We start from the raw sequence: 23,114 nt of genomic DNA on the forward strand, positions 1-23,114 counted from the left end.
AGAGCGATGAAGAATCAGTTTTGTCTGAGGATTCACATGATTCATCTACACATACTGAAACGGTAAAATCATTGAAGGTCACAAACATAGATAAAGAAGTTCTTGATTTACGAGCGAAAGGATCATCTACAACTGACAATGACTCTGAAGATCGATCAGATGGAAAATAAAATTATATTTCTATCTAGGTCGAAAAAATTCCCCTAGATTTTAGCAAGCGAGATAATCTTTTTCATGAAGGTGGCTTAGTAAATAGTTTGAATCAATCCGGGAGCAATGCTTTTAAATCAGTGTTAAATTGTTTATTGAAAAAGGAGAAATCTTCATCAGCTAATTGAGAATCGAGAATTGAAGGAATATATGAATATTGAAACAAATTTTTACGTCAATGGTAGAAATTCTTCATTTGGAAAAAAAAATATTTATCAGATGATTTTAAAATAAATTAATTAGTTATATTAATGATGGAATTAAAACAATAAAATTAATAGAGTTTATTCGTAAGCGCTTTATTGAGTGAGTCATTATAAAATCATTGTATAATCTTACTCTGTAATAAAGGTGTTATCCCTATCCTCTCGTATAAATTGCAGACCTTGGAAAAGATCCTGAATGACTTGGCAAAGGATAGTTACAAACTAATGATACGAGTTATCCCCATCCTCCCGTACAACTAGCAGACCTTGGAAAAGACCATGAATGCCTTGGCAATGGATAGTTATGAACTAATTGTACGAGTCAAATTAGCATTTTTACTGAATGTATCGTGCGATTCTTGGTGATTTGTTTCGGCGATTAATTAATAGCATCCGAAAATTAAATATCTGAAAATCAAATAAACCCGATTAAAATTAAAATTTTATACAGAACTGAAATTGTAAACGCAAAATCACATACTAATAATAAATTGTTTGCATTTGTGAGTTATGCCTTCAACTTACAAAGATGCTATTTAGGTATGATAGTTGCCCAACCGGCATTGCCTGCATCTACCATTTCTTTGAAACTTGTAATCTTTGAATAAAATCTTCTGTTGAGATAAAAATACCTACCCCTCTCTCTTTACAGAGAGATCGATTTAGAGCCGATTATCGCTTCCTTGAATTGAAGTATTGTCTAAGAGGTCAAAATTTCCAGACTAATGAGAAGCTTCAAAGGAATATTAAGACCCCTGTCACATTACTAGAGGCAACGTTTTTCAAAAAAAGAATAAGTAATCTGCTCCACCAATATGAGAAATGACCGAATCTTCAAAGCCGATTATGTTCAAAAGTAACTATATTTGTTCATAACTTTTGGTAATAAATTCGTTTTATTCTCTATTCCAATCTTTTTTGCAAGTTTATCGTAGCTTATTAAAAAAGCTGTAATGTATTACTGATTTGAAACTAATGATAAATGGAATCATCATAATCAATATTTGTTTCAAGAAATTTAAAGTTTCAAAAATATTCATTAACTTTACTGAGATTTTGAATACGTTCCCTCACCTTCTTTTATTTTCGCAGATTTTCATTAATTATATTGTAGCCACAGCAAAATTTTGGCACCATTACTTAATTATTAATATATAGAGATATCTGAATTAATGAAAATCGTTACTTCGAGGGAAAAAGATTTATAGTATAAAACTGATATTTTTATTTGTCTAGAAATTCTAGATCTAGAAATTTCAAAATAACGCTATCGTTTTAGATTAAAATTTATCTGACCTCATTCTTAAAAGCGTTTATTCTATCTGAAAGTAGTCAGAGATAGCATATTTACATAAAAGAACAAGTATTGAAAAATAGTTAAGATATTCATACAATTTTATGCAAAAGTAAGGGATATATAATTTGGGCTTCTTCGATAGTCATTATAAATTTACCATGCATAGTACAGTGCATACTAATGGTATTTCAACGACCCTTTTTTTACAGCCATGTTTTGATTCTGAGCATATAACATCGCTCTTTTTCATTGTGATGAAATAGATTTGATTGCACCTTAAATTTTTTTTGCATCAGGAAAAAAAAAAAAGCAAAAACTTTAAAACACTGAATTTTTAGGAACGAAGGAATATTTTCTCAGAAATAATTTAAAGGAAATATTGGAAATTTGTAAAGCAACTTTTAAGAACTTTGCATTGAGTTTTGTTTTGTTGAATAAGTGCTTATAACTTTTGATAAGATCCATAAAAATAATTTTAAGTGCATTAATTTTTTATAATTTATATGCTGAATTAAAAAATATTTTAAAAAATAAAAATTAACTTTTTAAAATGAGAACTTTTATAAAAATAAGCCCTAATTAAGTTTAACAATAAAGTGTAAATTACCTGCCATATTTTCAGAAAAATTTTAAGGAATTTCAGATAATTATATAAAAACAAAGGCATTATTTAATTGGCTTATAGGTAATTTTTTATAATGTGGAATTTTTAAAAGTCAACTTCCGTATCAACCATTCAACTCCAAACTCGTAAACGGAGGAAAAGAGAAATATAAAAAGAGATGATAGAATACAAACAATATTATTTGCCATAAAAACTACGATTTCAATTGATTTATTGATTGAAAACAATCTGAAAAACATATTGATTGCTGAAAAGACAATAAATATTATTATTTCAAAATAAAAAGTGATCAATCCTGGTTACATTCATCTTCCCAAATAAATGAATCTTCCTAACTAATGTAATAGTTAAAATGAAAGCAAGCCCTCATCAGTGCATACAAGAGGAATTAATAAATATTCTTGGATCTGTGTTCTGGACCTGGGATTGTCTCCAGGCATGGATTCAATGACGTTTTTCAACCAGGGATATAATATATCAAATGATTTCTACTTTTTTTTCTTTAAAAATAAGTCATTCAATCTAATTTTCCTGCTCTCAAAGTATTTCATTTTTCTGGTACAGGAAGGAATTGTATTCTCATGTTTTAAGACAAACATGGTTTACATAATTGTGTATTATCATCCCTATTTTTTTTAGTTTTTGATTTATTTTTGCATATGTCAATGAATTTATAAAAATACGAAAATTATTAAAAATGCATTTAATTTTTAAAATTTCTTTAAAAACTAAATACCATCGTCAATGACGTGAACTAATAATATGTTGAGCATCTGCTTTTAAATTACGAACGAATAAAATGCTAAATATGCTGTTTGTAATGAAGAATTTGAAAGTGGGAAAGTGACCTATTTTTATCCAAATCCCCAAAAGATTTAAGTTGTATTTCTTTCCTTTATTCATGATAAGTAGCTGCAATTCTTGTCTTTACTTATTAAGAAGGCACCTAATCACCATAAAGGCTTGATGCAATAACTAAAGAGAGTAAAATAACTGCCGGGATTTTTTAATTTCCAGAAATCAACTATTAAAAAGGAGTGAACTATCAGTTTAATAATATGGCAATTAAATAAATCCCACTCAAAAAGGGATTTTTTTGATTTGCCATTTAAGGCGCTCGTAAGAAAGATATTTGTAAATTAAGAGATAAAACTTGAAAACTAATGTTGAAAGTTTTGTCCGTTCACTTTGTTGCTAAGTAATTTTATTGTTAAACCACTTTCTCCTAACCAACTGAAGGTTAAGAACCTTGAGTTCAAGTACTTCAACCATTCTAATGTGGGTTTGAGATAGAACTTTTCAGTAAAAATGCTGAAATTTGGGATGAATTCAACAAAATTTTGGACGTTTGATATATAATGCAATAGTAAAAAAAAAAAAAAAAAAAAAAAAATGTAAACTTTTCAAAATTTCAAAATTTATTAGAAATTAACCAATTTTTTGCCTAATAAGTTCAAAAGAAATTATTCTAGAAGAAATATTTTTAAACATCTTAACATTCAAATATTTTTCAACTCTATGATATCAATTTCATTTTTACTCCACTATTTCTTTAAATTATCATTAATTAAAAAACTTTTAGATACTATTTTTGATTTCGAACATTTCTTTCTTTATTTTTTTAAAATTCTTTATTGTAATACATATCTTTTTTATTGGACTTTCATTTGATTTAAAGTATGATTTAACAGTACGTAAAAGCAGACTTAAATCAATAATTCAGACAGAGACAAGAAAAATAAAGGAAAGAAGTCTAACAAAGAAATGAAACATATTTTCAACGGCAGTTGCGGTGTCAATCTATTAGAAATTAATTAATATTTTCCATTTTTTATGCAAAAATGTTAAAGAAAATAGTTCCAAAAAAATTTATATCATTTTAAAATTAAATTTTTTTTTTTCTTTTATCAATTTCAGTTTGTTTAATTTTTCTTTCAGTTGCTATTAATCTTTTAGAAAATTTAATGCAAATGATTTTCAAATAAGGAAATTAATAAGTGTTCCTTTACTGGGAAATTTCAAAACTTTTTTACAACTATACCATTATTTTTTAGTTTTATCTTTTATTTGAATGCATATGCTTGAAAAGAGGCTCTGTATATTATAAGTATATTTTGTATATTACTTTATATATTTATACAAAAGTAACCACATTAATTTATGAGTTTTTTGCATGAAGGATTTTAAAACGTAATATCAGCTAGTAGTTTATAAAATTTGTAAAGAATGTACATAGCTAAACCACATGCGATTTCAAAGGAAAAAATATGACAGAAAAAAGAAAAGACAATTCAAAACTGTTTTTTAAGTTTTTTTTTTATTTCAATCGTATATAAAATTCATCAAGAGGTAATGATTTTTTTAATACAATGAATAACATTCCAATATTACAAATGGAATCGTCCTCTAGAAGAAAAATATATATACCCGACAATAGCACGCAAAAATATATATCACAGAGCAAAATCACGTAGAGTTGATTTCGATCACAAAACAAATTCACAAATTTAAAACACACATAAAAAATCTTATACAAAATTATTTTCAGCACACAAGATAATAATGTTGACACTAATAATGATAATAGATGTTTTGTTTTTAATTTTCGTTTTGTTAAAGTTCATTTTTTGTGCAACACTCCGAAGACATCTTCGTGGAAATGTCCACTTTCCTAAAATAAAAATAAAAAGAAATTTAATTAAAATTTTTATCACTAAAAATACTTTTTATTTTATAATGGCATAATTCACCTTCTAAGAATTTTTGATATAGTTAAAATTGTGAGAAATAAAAAGAAGCAAGTAATCTTTGTTATATCAGGTAACGTTATTAGAAAGTGAGCAAAATATAAAAATCAAGGAATAGGGATCTATTAATAATAACTCACTCAGATTTTTTGATTAATTATGACTGGGACATAAAATGAAAGGGTACATAAAATTTACAGCAAGGAAAAAAGTGAAATTATTCTATTTTCTTTCCAGAGCTAGATTTAGGCTGAGTATCGTTTAAGAGAAACAATCGACGTTTAGGTTTTATATATAATTGTATTACAAAAAAAAAACATTTTATGGAAAAAAATTAATTTCCAGAATTCAAAAGACACATCAATGTAGTTTACTTCAGTGATTTTTCTTTACCTTCTTTGCTTGCTAGCAAATTATTAACATAACATAAACATAATTAACACGAAAAAAGAAAATTAATGTTGGAGTTGTATACTCAAATGATATCAACTTTCTGAGAACTATTCAATGAGTTTCCATTCCAGAGTTGTAAATAAGATTATAAAATTTAACGTATTCTATTTAAATGTGAAGGAGTTATTCATATTTGATAACTTTTTCCATAAAAAATTACGAACCATTAAAATATTTTAATGCTTTTTGATTCAAACATGAATATTTTAATTCATGTTCTGGAGGCATGCTAAAAAGTTTCGATTCTGATGCTACAAAAATTTTTAAATTAATGAAAACTCAGAAAATTAATAAATATTTTTATAAAATTTTATAATTTTTAATATTTATAAAAGTATGTTAAATGCCTTTTTATTCCTATAATTTTGCATAATTGGTTCCTGACTGTAAAACTGTGGCCAAACAAATAAGAAAAATAAGGAAACATTGCTCATTAAATAAGGAAACATTGATAATTAAGTAAAGAAACTTACCACAAGTGAATCAACGTCCATGCTTTTGTTTGCATTGCTCAAAATCCTGTTGATGACGGTTCGCACATCTCCTGACATAACAGCATCTCCACAAACGTAAATGTGCCCACCGTTGCTCAGAACATCCAACACTACTTCGGATTCCTTTTCGAGCCTGTGTTGCACATATTCCTATGGTAAACGAAATATATATATATATATATATATATAGTAAAGTTCTATAATCTACTCCATTCTAAAAAGTTAGAAAAGAATTTATAAAACTACAAACTGTTGAATTTCAGAGTAAATTAAAAACAACGGAACTTATTTTGTATATGTAAGTATATTCTTGAAAACATACTGTTGATATATCAGAAAAAATTTAGGATTTCAAGCTATATATTATTCATAATTCATTCATTGTATGTATAATATTGCTTTCAATTCCCATTCCAATAGCATTAAAAGTTAATTTACAATGATACTTGGAAACATCAGAAAGAAGATGAAATGAAATAAGAAATTATTTCTGTCAATAAAGTTATATCAGACGTTATAAATTTTCTATAATTCATCAGTTTTTGCCTCTTTTATCTTTATTTAATCTTTTTTTAATTCTTTCTGACAATCGCCTATTTAAACTATGCCAAAGTATCAAACTTCAACATAAACTTTGGCTTATTCAGCCTATTAATGAATTGTCTTTAATTATCCAAATAAGCAAGTGATAGTTAAGTAATCTCAAGTATTATTTCTATGCAGAAACAATGTAATAAGGAGAATCAAATAGTCATAGTTGCAATTACTTTTTCCTGTCCTGGCTCTCGGGAATAGGAAGTGAAAACATGGGTTAGGACTCCTTTCTTCACTAGGCGTGTTGTTTCTGATTTGTAGATGTCATCTAATTTGGATTGTCTGCAGCCGAAAAAGAGGAACATCTTTCCCAGAGGGGATATGTTGGAGTCTTTCTTGCTTTTCTCGAAAAGAGCATCTCTTGCCTGCCAGAAACTTCTGAAGGGCGCAATGCCACTACCGGCTCCTACCATTATGAGTGGGGCACTTGAGTCTTCTGGAAGCCTGAATCTTGGTGCACTGGAATGAATAAAATATATTTTATAAGACGTGGATAAAAAAAAAAGTTATATAAATTTAATTAGAGTTCATTGTGCCATAAAAATAATCTCGGTAGAATTTTATTTGGATTTGAAGATCAATAAAAAAGAGTTGTTTAATAAAACAGAAATATAGATTCGAAGAATAATTGAATTACTAAATTATTTCATAATTTCTAAATTTATTCATTGTTTGCATCATGTTGTTGAATATTATTAGAAAACATACATTATTAATTTAAATTACATAAATAATTTGTAGAATGTTTAAAGAAGTAGAAACAGTCTAAGCAATTGGTAAAGAGGAGTCTATGCATTAATCTACGCATTAGTTACAAGTATTCTCAATGAAGTAAAAATTTCATTGATAATATTACATTTTTATTATCTTCATGCGAAGTTTAGAAAAAAAAGGAAAAATAATAATCGATATATTAAGTAATATTTATTTAACCTGAATTTAATTTAAAAATAGACATTTCAGAATTAGGATAGATGAAACAATTTTGTTTCCATCCATATGAACTTTATGGTTTAAAGATGATATTTTGAATACTATTCTTCCCAAACTAAAAAGTTTAGCAAGAAGAATTGTTGCCTATAAAATTTCGATGCAAAATTAGTTATGTTACAGTGCTCTCGATCAAAAAAAAAAAAAAAAAATTGAGATAACTTGCTTAATAAGTGTATATATTTGCAATTTAATTAACAAGCATTAATTTTTTTTTGTTACAGTAAAATCGAAAACTTACCTTCTTATGTAGCAAAGTACATCTTCATTTGTCACCTTACTTAAGTAGGATGTGCAAACACCGTAATGCATTGGGCCAAGATTGTCTGGTAGAAAAAAAAATGCAAATTGAAATACTTGTTATAATACACTCTATACTACAAGTTATACTTAATTATATATATATATATATATATATATATATATATATATATATATATATATATATATATATATATATATATATATATATTGTATTGAAATAACAGTTGTGTATCAAGTGTTTTAATTGAACAATACTTAGATAAAAAGGGCCCCAAGAAATTTTATTTTAAGCAAAATATTTTCGTTTATGAACGAGTGGAAAATAAAATAGCTTTTAATATAAATGAAAAAGATAAATGCATCAAAAAAATTTATTAATCATCAAATAAAATGAAATTTTATTTATCGATAATAAAGCATTTGTAACATATTATTATTAGATTTCTGCTTTATACATTTGTCTGCATAAAAATAATGATACTTCAATATTTTTATTACTGAGTTGATCATTTTTAGTAGTGGGTGCAAATTTAATAATAGATTTGAGGGAGGCTATAAATTGCTAAGTTTATAATATTCTTCTTAAATATTAAAATTTTCTTATATGATTTTATTTAATGGAACTTATTTATCAATGATGAGTTATTAATTGAGGAATAAAAGTGCCATTAATTTGATATGTAGAAATTTAAACATATATAAGAAACATTTTATGTACCTTTTGTCCTGTATGACACCATCGAGAATGTGATATGAATCTCATTGGGGCTAGCCAATCGTGAGGAGCTGATGCTGTAGTAGCGAGGTTGAAGAAGAGGTAGCTCTGATATGAGGAGAGTTGGATCAAGTTCAATAGATGAAAACTCTTCCAATATTTCTGCCAAGTTTGGATACAAAGAGGATTTCCAAGCTTCATAATCATCATTATCCTAGGAGTAAAGATTAAACAATTAGCCAGAGTTTTAATTTTGAACAAGGAAACTCTGAAAGGGTAAATATCTACAGGAGACATTAAAACTCATGCATTCTTACTAAGATATAATATTCAACCATATATCTAGGATTAAAAATTAAATAATTAGTAATTTTTAATTTTAAGCAAAGAAGATAAAAAAGATTGAAAAAATTATGATTATTCGGATGAATTACATTAGAAAATATTTTGAGATATTTACTTCAGCCAATTTTTGAAGCCTGCGCTTATGGAAAGAGTCAGTTGCCATTTCAGATAGCAGCAGGAGGAAGCTAGCTGTAGGAGGAGTTGTGATGTCCAAATAATTGGTCAAATATGTTCGAAGACTGGCTGGTGGAAGGCGCTTGAAAGCTTCCCATGAATCATCTGTCAAACAGAAAAAAACATTAAGTTACAACTCATTTAGTTAGTCTCACTGTCTTATGGAGCATTATAAGTTGAAAATATTATGCCATATTGAATTAAACTGCCAAAAAAAGTCAGATTTCCCCTTACTTTTCAGGCATTCTGTTTGTATAGTATCATCGACATTAACGCCAGATTGCTTCATTTTCTGCAGAATTGGTTCAACAATTGTTTGTGGATTTGAAGGGTAAATGCCGATGTGGTCCCCAGGCTCATAAGTAGTCAGAGGGGAAGTTTGAACTGAGAGAGCAGCCAATACAGTCTGATTCCTGCAACGAAAACTAATATATTAGTACATATTCTTCAAATTTATAATTATCAATAATGGATTGAAAAAAGATAGTATTCTGTACACTTTGTATCAAAGTACCCTATGTACATTATTCATCAGTAAATGGTATATTCATAAATGAAAATTAGTATATTTTTATATTTTTTTTGCTTATCTCTATGATAAATAAATTCAATTAGAAGGCTTCTTTAGAAATTCAAATCGGTAAAACCAATCTAATTTTGTATATGATCCTAAGTAACGTTTGAAAATAAGATCTTAAGTTCACATCATTATGATTGCACACAATTAAATTTAATTACACTAATATTTTTAATTTAAGTATTTTTAAAATTTTTTTATCAAATCAAAACTAAAAAGGTTATAAGAACTGTAGTACAATATTTCTAATAAAATCAGATGTATAGACCTATTCAAAAACACATATATTGAAATTCTTTGTAGATAAACCCAAATTAAAAAATAGAGATATGAATCTGAGTAATAAATTTTATGTAAAAACTTACTCTGCTTCCGGAGCTTTTAGATTTGCACGAGAAGTAACGCGGGCAGGGAAAAGCTTTTTGTTGTGAAGTGTCGAAATTTCTGAAATAGGGAGAGAATAATTAATATAATTATAGGCTCAAAATAGCAGATAAAAGAAGAATAATTAAATTATCTTAAATTAGTTAAAATTTGAAATCATAGACTTAAATAGTACCTGTCAACAGGTCTTTTTGTTTCACATTCGATTCCCTTAATCGGAACTGTCCACTTTTCCATGTATTGATATCCATCATAGGCACAATCATATCATCACTGAGTTCAATGTTGAAATCTTTGCATGAATTCTGAAAGGAAAAAAGGTATTATTTGGATTAAAGCTTCTGTCATTGTAATTTTTATAATATTATAAAACTGAATTACATTTATTCTATTTGGCATTTTCTTTAAATGAGACCTTTCTTACCTTGTAAATAGAAGGAATCCATTGATTAAAAGTATGTTCTTGCCCTCCTAGCTCATCGCCTAACTCCACAGGCATAATTCTTTGACCGCCAAGATCTGAAAGGATGCTATCGACATTTTTTCCAAAGTTGCAGAAATATGGGTATGAACTGGATCCCAAAGCAAATACGGAGAATCTAAAAAAGTGAAAAATCCATTTTTGAGACAAGTTTTGGTTACATGGCTGTAATGATTTTTCTATATATAGTGAATAGAATATATAATTTTATTCTCTATAAACAGACAAACTTATTTTTCTAAAATTATATATTTTATATATAGAGTCAAGTTTTTTGTAATACTTACTTTAAATTCTTCAGAGACATTTTCTTCTCTTTCATCTCTTTTAAACTTTTCCAGAAACTCTGAAAGAAGGAAAGTGGAATTAATTTACAAAAGAATAAACATGGGGGAAGATTTTGAGCATTAGAATGATTAACTTTATATATGCCATTATGAAATAATGTTGTAATTTTTTTTCATAGAATACTTTTTTATACCCCAATCCGAGTTGATTTTCAATTAATAAGTAGCATTTTAAATCCCATTTTAATTAGTAAAACACATAGGGTATCAAATGATCTATTTATGTGTTTTTGTTTTCCTATATTATTTAATTATATATGTATTAAAATGTATGTATTTTACCTTGCCGTTATCCGGGGGCTCACCACTACCAAAAGTGCTTGCAACGATGACAATAAAATCTTCAGATGTCAAATCATTGGTGTCATATTCATCCATGCATAATACCTATTATAAGTGACAAAATTTGAATGAAAATAGAGCATATAAAACAAAACAAAAAATATTTGTTAAAATTAAGAAATTAAAATAAAAATTTCATTTCACAGAGGACTAATTTGTACATAATAAAGGAAAAATAAGAAGATATTTAACATAGAAACATATCGCATATTTGCTTTGTGGGAAATAGGACTCTTACTTAATATAACAACATTGAAAATGTAACTTATATTTAATGAGTATATATACCTTTGTGTTGAAGGAAGAATGTAACACATTTGCAAGTTTCCTGGCAAACGTCTCTGACTTTCCTGTTTCAGTTGCATATAAAATAGTTGCTTGGATTCTGCCACGTCTCACTTTAGACATCATGCTCAAACATAAACGTACGACCCTAAGAGGAACAAAATGTGTTTTATGATGAAATCTCATAAAAGTTTTGAAAAAAGAATATCTTATTCATAAGCATTCAGTTTAGTGCTTAAAATTTAGTTACAGGTTAGTGCTTAAAATTTAGTTACAAGTTAGTGCTTAAAATTTAGATTATTTTCAGCCATTAATTCAGCATTTAAATTTTCTCTCTTTTAAATGAGAGATTTAAAAATAATATATAATATAATAATAAAGATGTGTAATAATAATGATTATAAATATACGAAAGCTATAAAATGAAAAAAAAAAACGATGATAATCAGAAAAAAAAATATAAGGAATATTGCTTGTTAGGAGAAAAAATATCCCATTGATTTTCAAAAAGGTATATCTTCCATTGTAAAGGCCAAAAAATTAGGTTTGTATTACTAATTACCAATTACTATTAATGCTATTTGCAATTATTTTTAATTATAATCGATTAATTGCAATAACCTAAACATATATGTATTAAATTTAGCTGTAAAATAACTATATAATAACTATTAGCTGTAAAATACATGAAAGTTAAGTCATCTACTTACTTTCCAATACTGGCAAAAGAGTACTTGAGTTTAATTTTATCATTTTCTGGCCATTTGTATGCTTTCCAAGCCTTCTCCTGATACTCATAGCTGGGCTTCAGGTTGTAGTTGATCATCTCCTGGTGGAAAACGGGGGTGCTGGAACCACTGATTGGTGGTACGATCCATACCCAATCTGCTGGACAACCGCCTCTAGTGGCCAGTTCCATCTCCATGTGCTTCATAAAAGTATCAGCTGCGGTGTGGTGATCCACGATTGTTATCTTGTTTTTCTGTAGAAGCAAATAAGATCTTTAAATAACATCATTTTGAATTTATTTCATATACTTAACTAGACTGTTTGGTTTGGAGTAAGAATAACTTTGAAATTTGTATGGAAGTGACGGTACTAAAAATACTCAACTTTTAAATCAGTTGTTTCTTATATAAATGCATAAAAAGTACAAAAAGAAAGCATTTTAATGCCAAAAAGGGAAGTGGAAAATAAAAATGCATGCCACATACCTGGAATGAATGTAAAACAGCAAGAGTTGTTTCGACTAAAGCGATATCTTTCCAAAGAGTTGAATGTGTCATAGTATCAATGCCCATTTTTTCAGCAACTTCCTAAAAAAAAGAAATATATACTGTTTTTAATATATTTAATACTATATATTATAATTATAAATATATTTTATAAGTCAGTAGAGAAGAGATGATATTGTCTTTAATTTCTATTATGTCTCAATCAATTTAATTTTAAAATTATGTTGCTTTACACGGATAAGATTATGTAAATATGTGAGCATATAAACTAAAAAAGTTGAAATTGAATTTATTAATATTATTTTATCTATTTCATTGTATTCTTTAAATAAAATTTGCTTATAATATAAAATTTTTAGAAGCATTAAAATTTTACTCCCCCTATCTGTGGCTGACACCATTACTATGTTCTGTATGTAGTGGTGTCAGTTACGAATTTTTAATGATAAATTACTTTAGCTAATATATATAATTAATTAATAAAAGTACCATGCACTTTTAAGGAACGGAAGTATCAAAAACTTCATTCAAGTTCAAGCGATAAATTATATTCATGAATTTTTTTTTTCATATTCAAGATATTATGAATTTTATCGTGTCCATTTTAATTCAAACGGATTCTCTGATTTTAAAGTGATATATATTTACACTATATTTGAATAAAAATGAATTTTACATAATAAATTCATAAAAACGTGGTATTTTCCGACTTTTCTCGTTAATATTCATTGAATTCTGTGATGTATCTATTTATACAAAAGTGTCACGTTTTAAAAATGTATACTGAAAGTGCAAAATTTGAAATCGTTATTCTAAACAGGTGAATCCTTATCTCATTACCAATGTTTTTGAATTATTATGAATGATACAATATAGATAATCTTAGATTTACTAAATTAATGACTTAAAAGTGAGGAACTATTAAAAATATATATGTTGCTGTTAAATTTAAAATTTTTAATTTTTTTTTGGTTTTATATCATTCTATTTAGTAGTACTTGCTATTTTTTTAACAAAAAAAAATAAAAATAAAATCATGTTCAAGTCTAATTAAAACTTAATGAATGAAATGATATTAAAATAGATTTCATTCATAACTCTTTTTCGAGCCATGAAATTTAAGCGATCCGAAGCTATTATTATTTATATTTTACTTAATTGATTATATTTTTAATATTTTAATTAATTGTTTATATTTTTATTACTTTAACTTTCAATTTTTTTTTCATTTCTTCATGAGTGAAATTTGGAATAAGGTGTATTTTTCATAAGATTATTTTTCCTCCAATTTTTAAAATAATTGTTTTTATATGCAGAATGACCCAAGTTTTCATGATCATTTATGTATTTGCAGAAAAAGCTCACTTTAAGCAATTCACAATTGATTTAGATATTAAAATAGCAGCTCTGATGCTGAACATAATTTACTAAAATTCCTTTACTTTTTATAAAACAAAAGAATTATAATTATATCAAATCAAATATAATAAAAATTGCTCGCTAAACATAACTAAAAAGATCTTTTCATTTGTTATAAAAATAAGTTTAACATAGTTTGATAAACTAGAAGGAATGTTTCTTATAAGGAGGTTTTCTTTTTAAAAGCTTATATTAGATTTTATATTTTTCAAATTTCATTCCCGTTTCAAAGTTTGAGCATTTGGATTCGATATACTTGCATATGAATGGATATGCATGATGCATATTTATTCACCACAAATATTTTAAGAATATTATTCAGGAGGAAATTACCTTAGAAATATTATATCTCTGGATATCGCATAGATTTCTTGCTCCGATTTCAGTTGCCATATACCATCCGTTGAAAGGAGCTGCCGTGAAGCAGATGCCACCCATGTCCAACATCATTTCAGATACAGCAGGAACAGCGTACCAGCGAATGCCAAGCTCCTTGAACCACTCGTATTTTGGATGCTCAATGTCTATCATCATGACCAATTCTTCAGGTAATTCATAAAATTTGGCACCTTCGCCAGGAGCAGACACTACAATAGGCAATATATCGAATTTTCCACCTTTGCCTTTCCATCCGAGACGTTGGCAAACCTAGAAATTAGATATATACCCATATATGATTGGAAAGATTTGGAATTCAATTAATATGGAAGATGATTTTAATCTTATATTCTCAATTCTGCATCTGCTTTTGAGAAATTTTTAAAATATATTTCGCTGAAATTATAGTAAATTTTGAAATATCTTTATTTATTATTTGTAGTCTCTCAAAGGCTCGGCTACAGAGATATATTTAGTACTTTAACATCCAAATGTCATGTCATAAATTCATAATTTTTTTTTCGTTTGAGTTTGCTTTGCATTGAGTTATAACAAGAGTTTTTCCATTATTTAATTTACTTAAGGCCATGCATATATTAATGCAAATAGACGCATACAGCGTACTTTGTATACAAACTTATTCTTACATAACTAACTTGATAACTTTATTATGAAAAAATATACAAATACAAAAATATAAACAAGCTTATGGTGCTATGTGATTTATTAAAGCTAATGCCTTTTCGATTTTTTTCTTACTTTTAGCATGCGCAGTCCTTAGAGTCGAAGTTCAGAAATTAATTGAGGAAAAATTGTTAATATTTCGTGATTAAAGGATTTATGATAATAGAAATAATGTTTGGATCTTAGAAATAAATATTAGGAAAGATAACTGAAATATAAAAATGTTTGATTTGGGCATAGCATTTTTGATAATAGCATTTTTAAACAGAAAAATGTGTGTAATTTTTCACCAAATAAAACAAAAATTCCCTAACAATAACGATATAAGCTGTGATTGCCTCTTAGAAAACCGTTCGAGAAAACTTAGATCTATTTTTAGCATATTTTATTATTATGTCATTTTTTTATCTAATCAATACTCAAACTTATCCTTTCAGATAAAACTTACTCTTGTAAATTGAAGTCTTCCTGGGTCACCAATAACCGATCCATCTGGCTGAAGATAACCTGCAAAATTGATAAGCTGCGGATTCCATACTCGAAAATCTTCTCTCCCAGGTATCCGTGGGGGGAACAATGTGATAGTGGATCTATGGATAGGGAAGAAAAGATAAATCCTCAATTTATCTTTTCATCTTCTCTCGTTCAAGAAAATAAATGATGTTAAAAGGGTTGATTAAAAGTTTTAGTCCTAAGGAAGAATTTTCATATATATTTTCAATATAGGTCTTTATAAGATTTATTTTCATATGTCGAAAATTTTCCCTTTTTTGCAATTATATTCTTAAGCATATTTTTTTTATTACTACATCGTACACTAATTTCTGAAAAAAATATTAAAAAAGAAATTAAAAAATTTTTGAACCTCCCTCATTTTTTTTTGTTGTTGAACACTCACTTTTCTCACTCTTACAAATTGAAGTGTCACGATAATTTAGTTTTGCCATCCTATATGTTTGTTTCTATTCTTGTTTCGAAAATCCGCGGAAATTCTCACAGCGTGGGGGTGGAGAAGCGTTTTCACGCGTTGTACGGAAAGTGAAATGTGTGTCAGTACGACAGCTTACCCGCCATAAATCTTAATGTAAATAGTATGTTTGCTCTACAAAGTGGGGCAGCGGATCTAGGCTGTGTTTCAGAACAACACCCGTCAATACGCGTTCGCTTTATAACGAAAGTGACAGTATTTATGATTTTTCTCTCTTGTAAACCAAATAAAGAAATTTAGTGTGAACTTTACAGGCAAACCAATTTCCATTCTGACTCAAAATGACTTTATTTAGCTGGCTTACATATCATTTTGGTGAAGCATGGTTTTACTGCAGTAATGATGATAAATCAAGGGAAACGGCAATATTTGTTTAAAATTTCTTGAAGATATTGTGGTGTGTGTATTTTTAAGCAAATAAGAGAGAGATCATTTAATTTTGTTCGTTTGGCTTAGTTAAAATCTTTTTTAAATGAAGTTAATGCCAGCTATATAGTTACTGAAGAAATGGAAGTACGAAACATTACGGATCTCATAACTCATTGTAAGTTTATATTATTTACATTTAATTTTTATTTCATAGATACGTTAGCATATATGTCACTATATACTAGATGCCAAGTTTATGTCAATTAGATCTTGCATTGTATTTCTCTGAAGTGTAATTCTTATTTATAAAACTAAAACATTATAATAAAGTGAATTCTTTTGAATTTTATTTGATTTTCCTCTATCAGTGTTTTAGATATAAGCCTGGATATCGAAGCTTACATTAATGACCGCTTTTAGTGCTAAAATTTAATTACCTGATTATTTTTTTTTTGCTTTAATATTAATACAAAATATTTACTTTATTGGAATATTTTTACATATTTTTCTGCCTGAAATATTGCAATATTTAGAGCTTTTGTAGAAGGAATGATTTTTTTTCCTTCTTTCAATAATGCATTATTTTACGATCTTTATGAGGACGACCTGTTATGAGGAATTAATTCTCTTAAAGAGTACAACACACGTGACATATACGTCAAAATGTCGTTTATGAGAAAATCTGAATGAATATTAAAATATTATAATTTTTCAAATATTGAGATTGTATTTTAATGCAAGTTGATTCTAGAAATTCAAAAGTCACGAGAAAACACGCCCCCGAAAAATATTAACAATTATATTAATGTTAAATATTAAAATGAATTAAAATTACTTTACAACATTAGAAATGTGTAAATGTTTTATTTCAGATCTCTAGTTAAACAAGAAGGTTAATTATTACCAGAACAACAATGTCTTATCCATAGAGAAATATTTTAATAATTAATAAGGACCACAGTATGAAAGAAAATTTCAGTTCAAAAGCTTTAATAATTTTCGTAACTTTTTTACAACGTTCAGTCTAGGTCACGTGAACCTTATATTTAAAATAAAATGCACGGAATTGGGTGCGAGATATTTTGTAATTGAACTTGATCCTCTATTTCAGTTTCTACCATCCCAGTATTTCCGACGGATCGTCGGAAAAAAATTTCCATTCAAATACCTTTTATTGCATTTATAAGCATTGATATAATTTTAATCAAAGCATTTTTTTCTTCGTCATAATACATGATGCATATTTTATTATTATACTTCCAGTAAATTGATTTTTTTTAAATTTTAATCTTTCGTGCCAGTTTTTTTCTTTCCCAGTATTTTCGACGAATCATGGGTCTTTACAAAATTTCCATTCAGATACATTTTATTCTATTAATTAGCATGATCTAATTTTAATCTTAACATAATGTTCTTTGTCATAATACATGATGCACTTTTTATTATTATAATTAGAATAACTCTATTCTCCGGATTAGATGACCTCATCCCAAAATAACTCATTTATTTTATCCAAATACTTTCGATCGTGATAACATGAAACGCTTTAATTTCCTAATCAGCGATTTTAATTGCTATATAAAGCTTTCTCACCTGAGGTTTCCTCCGTTGGTTGCATATTCGAGATGCTTACAGATGGCCTCGAACATTTCTTTTGTTGTGGTGATGTTTCTGTAATCTTGTAAATGCAGTTTGTTCCACTGGATCCTACCAATGCAACGGGATGCATTTCGCCATGCCATTTTAGCTCCAAATTCCATTTCCTCCATTTTCATGTTGTAGGTGCCGGTTTTCATCACTTCTTCCGTAATTTCATTCATTCGATTGCTCAGGTCTTCTGGAGAAGCTCTGAAATGTTTAGTTTTTTTTTCGTTTTAAGAAATTGTAAACTTAGAATAAGAAATGTAATCATGAATGAAATCGGGAAACAAAGTAGTTATATAGCTCCAAAATATTGTAGTGTATTAAGAAATTCTTATTAGTTAATTATTTATAAAAATAATGACATTAAAAAATGACTGACTAAACAGAAAAACAATGAATTGTTGTCTCTTAATTATCAAATTAGCTTATTTCTTTTTTTTAAAAATTCAATATGTTGGCTGCTACGTGAATTTCCTTCATATCTGCTCTCTAATTACATTGCCTTTTCTCTAAAACAGTTAAGAAATAGAAAAAAAGAGATAATCTAATTAGATTGACAGGCCGGATCATAGGCTTGAGCTATGGGTAATATGTTAAAATATCAGCATTAGCCACGCTTAATGAATGGTATTTGTATTATCTAACTGATTATTCAGAAAAATGTTAATAAATTTTTAAAAAGAATTTATCAGATCATATACTTTTTATTAAAAACACAATATTTTAACAATAATTCTATGTATTTTACAACAATGAACAATTATTTTTCTCTTAAAAGCCTTCGTGTGATTAAAAAAATCTTTTTTTTATAAACGAATTGCATTTTATTGTTTTGCTACATAAGTTATCAAAACGTCACGTGATGTGTTAAATTTTAAAAATAATTTTAAACTAACCGATGAATATAATTAGTCAGCATTAAAATTTATTTTATAATAAAACAGTTTTATAAAGATATATCGAATTAATTAACATCTTCGATATTTTTTTAATAGTTAAAGTTCAAATTATTCTTTAATTAAAAATAAATACTTCAAAAATAGCGTATAATTTTGCTTTGAATTCATTTTTTATAATGAGGTCTTCGAGTAAGGCAAAAATATCAAATATTTGATTCACATCATTTTTACCATAAATTCACCAAATGTAAACCATAAATAACTTGAAAAAACTAATCTATTGCTTAATAAATTAACTTAACTTACGCCTTCATGGTGGACCAGTAGAGTTCTTGAAATTTCAAGGCTTCTTCCAAAATGTCCCCTTTTGACCTGCATCCGGGATCGCCGGATTGGCCTGTCATCAAGGAACCCATGCAAGTATCTTCTGAGCATTTTATTTTCTAAAAGATTGAAGAAATATGTCATTTACTTTAGAAAAAATAGCTTGATAAATCTAATTCATAACACTCATTCTAAATTCTGCTAAAATATAAAGCAAAAATTTTTTTTTGTAATGTAAAAAGATAGAATTTACAGAAATTCTATGTAAGAGGCTTCAGATATTTCGGCGATATCGTATAGAATGGGTGAGTAAAATTTATATGTGTGTTGAAGACTACTAGAGTTTACAACTTTTCAGCATAAACGCATATTTTATTATATAATAATGGCATGAATTTTTTTAAAGATTTTATAGGCTTAAAAAATACGAGTTTAACTAATATTATTTTCATAATACATAATAATATTATAAGTTTTTTTATGCAAACCAAAGTATCAGCGTCATTATTAATTAAACTTTTGTAAATGATTGTATATGCAGACTATTATTCAATATCTATGAAAAAAATGAGTAGATTTTAAGCAACAGGTATTATAAGACTCTAATAAGTATTTTATTTTTTTTAAAGTCCATCTGCAAAGGATAAAGTTAAAAAAATTGGCCTTCATATCTTTTATATGTATTAGATCCACTTTTCTTTTCTTAGTTGTATTAATGCATAAAATCCTTCATAATAAAAATTAAAAAAAACTTATGTTAATTTTTAGAAACATCAATCAATTAATTAACACATCAAATCCCTTAAATTTTAATTTAACTTGAAAATCCCTTAATTAATCTATCTCTCCTGCATTCAAAATTAAGTTGGGGAGAATAGTTATTTGAAAAATTTAAGTGAAATTGATTTGTAAATTATATTCTAATATGTAACTTAATGTTAGTATAAAAATAAGTTCAAATGAAATAAATATTTTTTTGTTAAATATGAATAGATAAAATATTTTATCTGATCGTGAATATATAAGAAAAGTGTAAATTTGAATTAATATTTTATATATGAAAAATGGTGAAATTATTTATCGAAAATGTTATCTTAAATTTGAAATTTTCAAGGGTTTTAAATAATTAGAAACTAGAAAAGTTTTATTTAAATGTTTATTCATACATTTATTGTTCTGAATTTCGATATTACTATTATTGATAACATAATTCTGTTTTAATATTAATAAGCTTTGTTTTTCAATAACTTGCATATTAATTTCATAGTTTAAAAGACAACGAAAAATTTTATGATCAAAGATTCGAACGTATAAATTTGTTAAAATTGAAGTATAATTGTTTTTTTACGAAATATATACATACAGTTTATTAAAAAAAATCTCTTTTTCAGTGTTTAAATATAAAAACTTAGAAATAAAATTTGCTTGAAATTATTTTTCAAATAATCTGTAGGAGATTTTAAATTAGGTATTTTTATTGATCTTAGAAAAAAAAAGAGTCGAAATCTTTAGATTGTTCAAATATTTAAATTGTACTTGCCTTCACAAGCGAATCACAATACATAAGTAATATTTTCAATAAGATTTGTTTTATTTAAAGCCGCTTTTCTATTCTTTTCGAATTTTTGAACAAACATTATAAAATTGTTATATTTTTTTTTCCGAGTATTGAAAATTCTAAGTTTAAAACCAATTTTTAGTAGTTTTGAAATTTAACTTTATACACTTTTATATTCTTCCTCCTTAAAAAAAATATATCAGCTAGTTTGTTATTTAGTTGAAAATTGAATTTGAAAAATATTAATAAATAATTTATTCTTTTTTCTGCTAAAAATACTTTGAATTTTATAGTCAATCTCTGAATATTAATTTTTCATATTTTTTTTTAACTCACTTAGTCATTACTTTGAGACAGAAATTTACTAAAATAATTCAAACTCACTTGTGAACGGGTATGCAAAACGTCAGTAGTTCTTTTTCCAGATGTATAGTTGGTCAATTTCACTCCAGTTGGGTATTCGGTCTGTGCAAAAGGACACTTCGGGGGAATAGCAAACTCGGTGATCTTTTCAATCAGCATTTTTAAGCTTCTAAAAAATTCAGGAACGATTTCTTAAAACAGTATAACCCAACTGGTGCTCCACCTTACTTTATATACCCCATTCTCAGGCCAAGATATTACAGAGGGTGTTTTTCCCCTACCCCTACAGTGGTAGGGAAAATTGCGCATGTCTTAAATTTATCCTATGAATAATACGATATTAAAATTCACAATACGTAATTTCCCGCGCCTATAAAAATGAACGACTGGTAGGAGAAATTTTGCGTCACGTGATTAGAGGCGTAGAAAGACGCGAGATATGATAACTGAAACGCGTCGTTTCCTGTTGTAAGAAGCTCCCAGTTTTAGGGATCTATTGAAAATTAAAGTGAAAAACTGAATTACGCGAATGGGAATTTAATTTTCCATATCGCCATTTTTGGGTGTCAATAAGGAAATTTAGGGAAAATGGATAGTGCGTCTGATATAATATGATAATAACATTGTTTCACAATAAAAAAAATAAATAAAATAAAATTACTTGAGTCACAAGGGAAACGCAAATGTTTTTTTATAAACAAATTAAATTATGAAAAAAAATTCGTGTTACTTGTTTAAAAATATCTCACCAAATGCTGTACTGTGTGATTGAAAATTTTACATTTCCCCCCCAAATTAATTGCAAAATTGATATTAAAATGTTTCAACCATAAAAACAAAGCAATTTTAATTATTTTGCATCGACATTTTATATTCCCATTTCATCTATAGAAAATAAACAGAAAAATTTAAATCTCAAGGAAAGTATCATGCTTTTTATTACTAATTAAACTAACAATTAAATATAACTTTATTATTAACTTACTTTGCATATTGATTAAGATCTCACTAATCTCATTTTTAATTTTATTAAATTAATTTGTAATTTATTAAATAATTATTTATTTACTACATATTTGGTTTAAGAAGCGAATATTTTTAGGAAAGAATTTTGAATTAAAACATTTTTGACTTTAATTTCTCTACTTAAGTAAAATATAAAGATAAAAATTAAGCTTTAAGAAAAATTTTCATGCATTCAATCACAAGGGTTTATACGACTTTTGTTGAAAAAGAGGTCATCCTGCGAGAATTAAAATTTCTACGAATCTTGAAAATTTTGAAATAAGTAAATAACACCGTGATATTTTTTGAGGTATATAATTTTTTGGCGTGCATTTGAAGTAGTTGCATTATACAACTATATCTATCATTTTTTTGTTTTTAAATATATAAAATAATATTCTTAAAAGGACAAGCAGCATTAATCTAAATTAATTGCCGATTTAATTTTATTTATGTCGATTTCAGATTTATTTTCCAGTTATTTCTTCACAGCAAAACTTTTTCACGTTTAAAATAAATGATACTTATTTAACTTTACAAGCCCGCTGAAGTTATCTATCAGCGATTTAAGCCGAGTGAGGGTCTCTTGTTTTTTCAGTAGCATCAACTGGGGTCAAGTGTACGACTTAGCTATTTCATGCGTCACATTTGCTTGCAAACCCCTTTTTATAAGAGGGCATATTCACACACTTCACAGATAGAACACAGAAGAACAAAC

The 23,114-nt window shown here is 27.0% G+C and overlaps 1 protein-coding gene across 1 annotated transcript; it reads right to left on the reverse strand.

Annotated features, from left to right (window-relative positions):
* Nucleotides 1-4,636: 4,636 nt before the first annotated feature.
* On the reverse strand, nucleotides 4,637-21,626 carry LOC129963901 (nitric oxide synthase, inducible-like). The gene is made up of 20 exons (XM_056078488.1): nucleotides 21,413-21,626; nucleotides 19,453-19,589; nucleotides 18,197-18,451; nucleotides 15,695-15,836; nucleotides 14,518-14,832; nucleotides 12,745-12,846; nucleotides 12,241-12,512; nucleotides 11,534-11,678; nucleotides 11,186-11,290; nucleotides 10,844-10,902; nucleotides 10,500-10,674; nucleotides 10,251-10,380; nucleotides 10,057-10,135; nucleotides 9,349-9,527; nucleotides 9,056-9,219; nucleotides 8,599-8,809; nucleotides 7,858-7,942; nucleotides 6,800-7,085; nucleotides 6,012-6,182; nucleotides 4,637-5,009 (listed from the first exon to the last, which is right to left on the reverse strand). Exons 1-20 carry the CDS (start codon nucleotides 21,548-21,550, stop codon nucleotides 4,959-4,961), a joined length of 3,201 nt encoding a protein of 1,066 aa, XP_055934463.1. The 5' UTR covers nucleotides 21,551-21,626; the 3' UTR covers nucleotides 4,637-4,958.
* Between the last annotated feature and the right edge of the window lie 1,488 nt (nucleotides 21,627-23,114).

Source organism: Argiope bruennichi, chromosome 3 (assembly GCF_947563725.1).
Source record: "Argiope bruennichi chromosome 3, qqArgBrue1.1, whole genome shotgun sequence".
Lineage (NCBI taxonomy): Eukaryota > Metazoa > Arthropoda > Arachnida > Araneae > Araneidae > Argiope > Argiope bruennichi.

Coding starts and splice junctions, on each gene's coding strand:
- LOC129963901 (XM_056078488.1), bottom strand. CDS start 21,550: ATGCTGATTGAAAAGATCACCGAGTTTGCTATTCCCCCGAAGTGTCCT. Junction 10,903..11,185: donor AGCCCCCGGATAACGGCAAG/GTAAAATACATA, acceptor TCCTTCTTTCAG/AGTTTCTGGAAAAGTTTAAA. Junction 5,010..6,011: donor TGGACGTTGATTCACTTGTG/GTAAGTTTCTTT, acceptor TTTTTATTTTAG/GAAAGTGGACATTTCCACGA.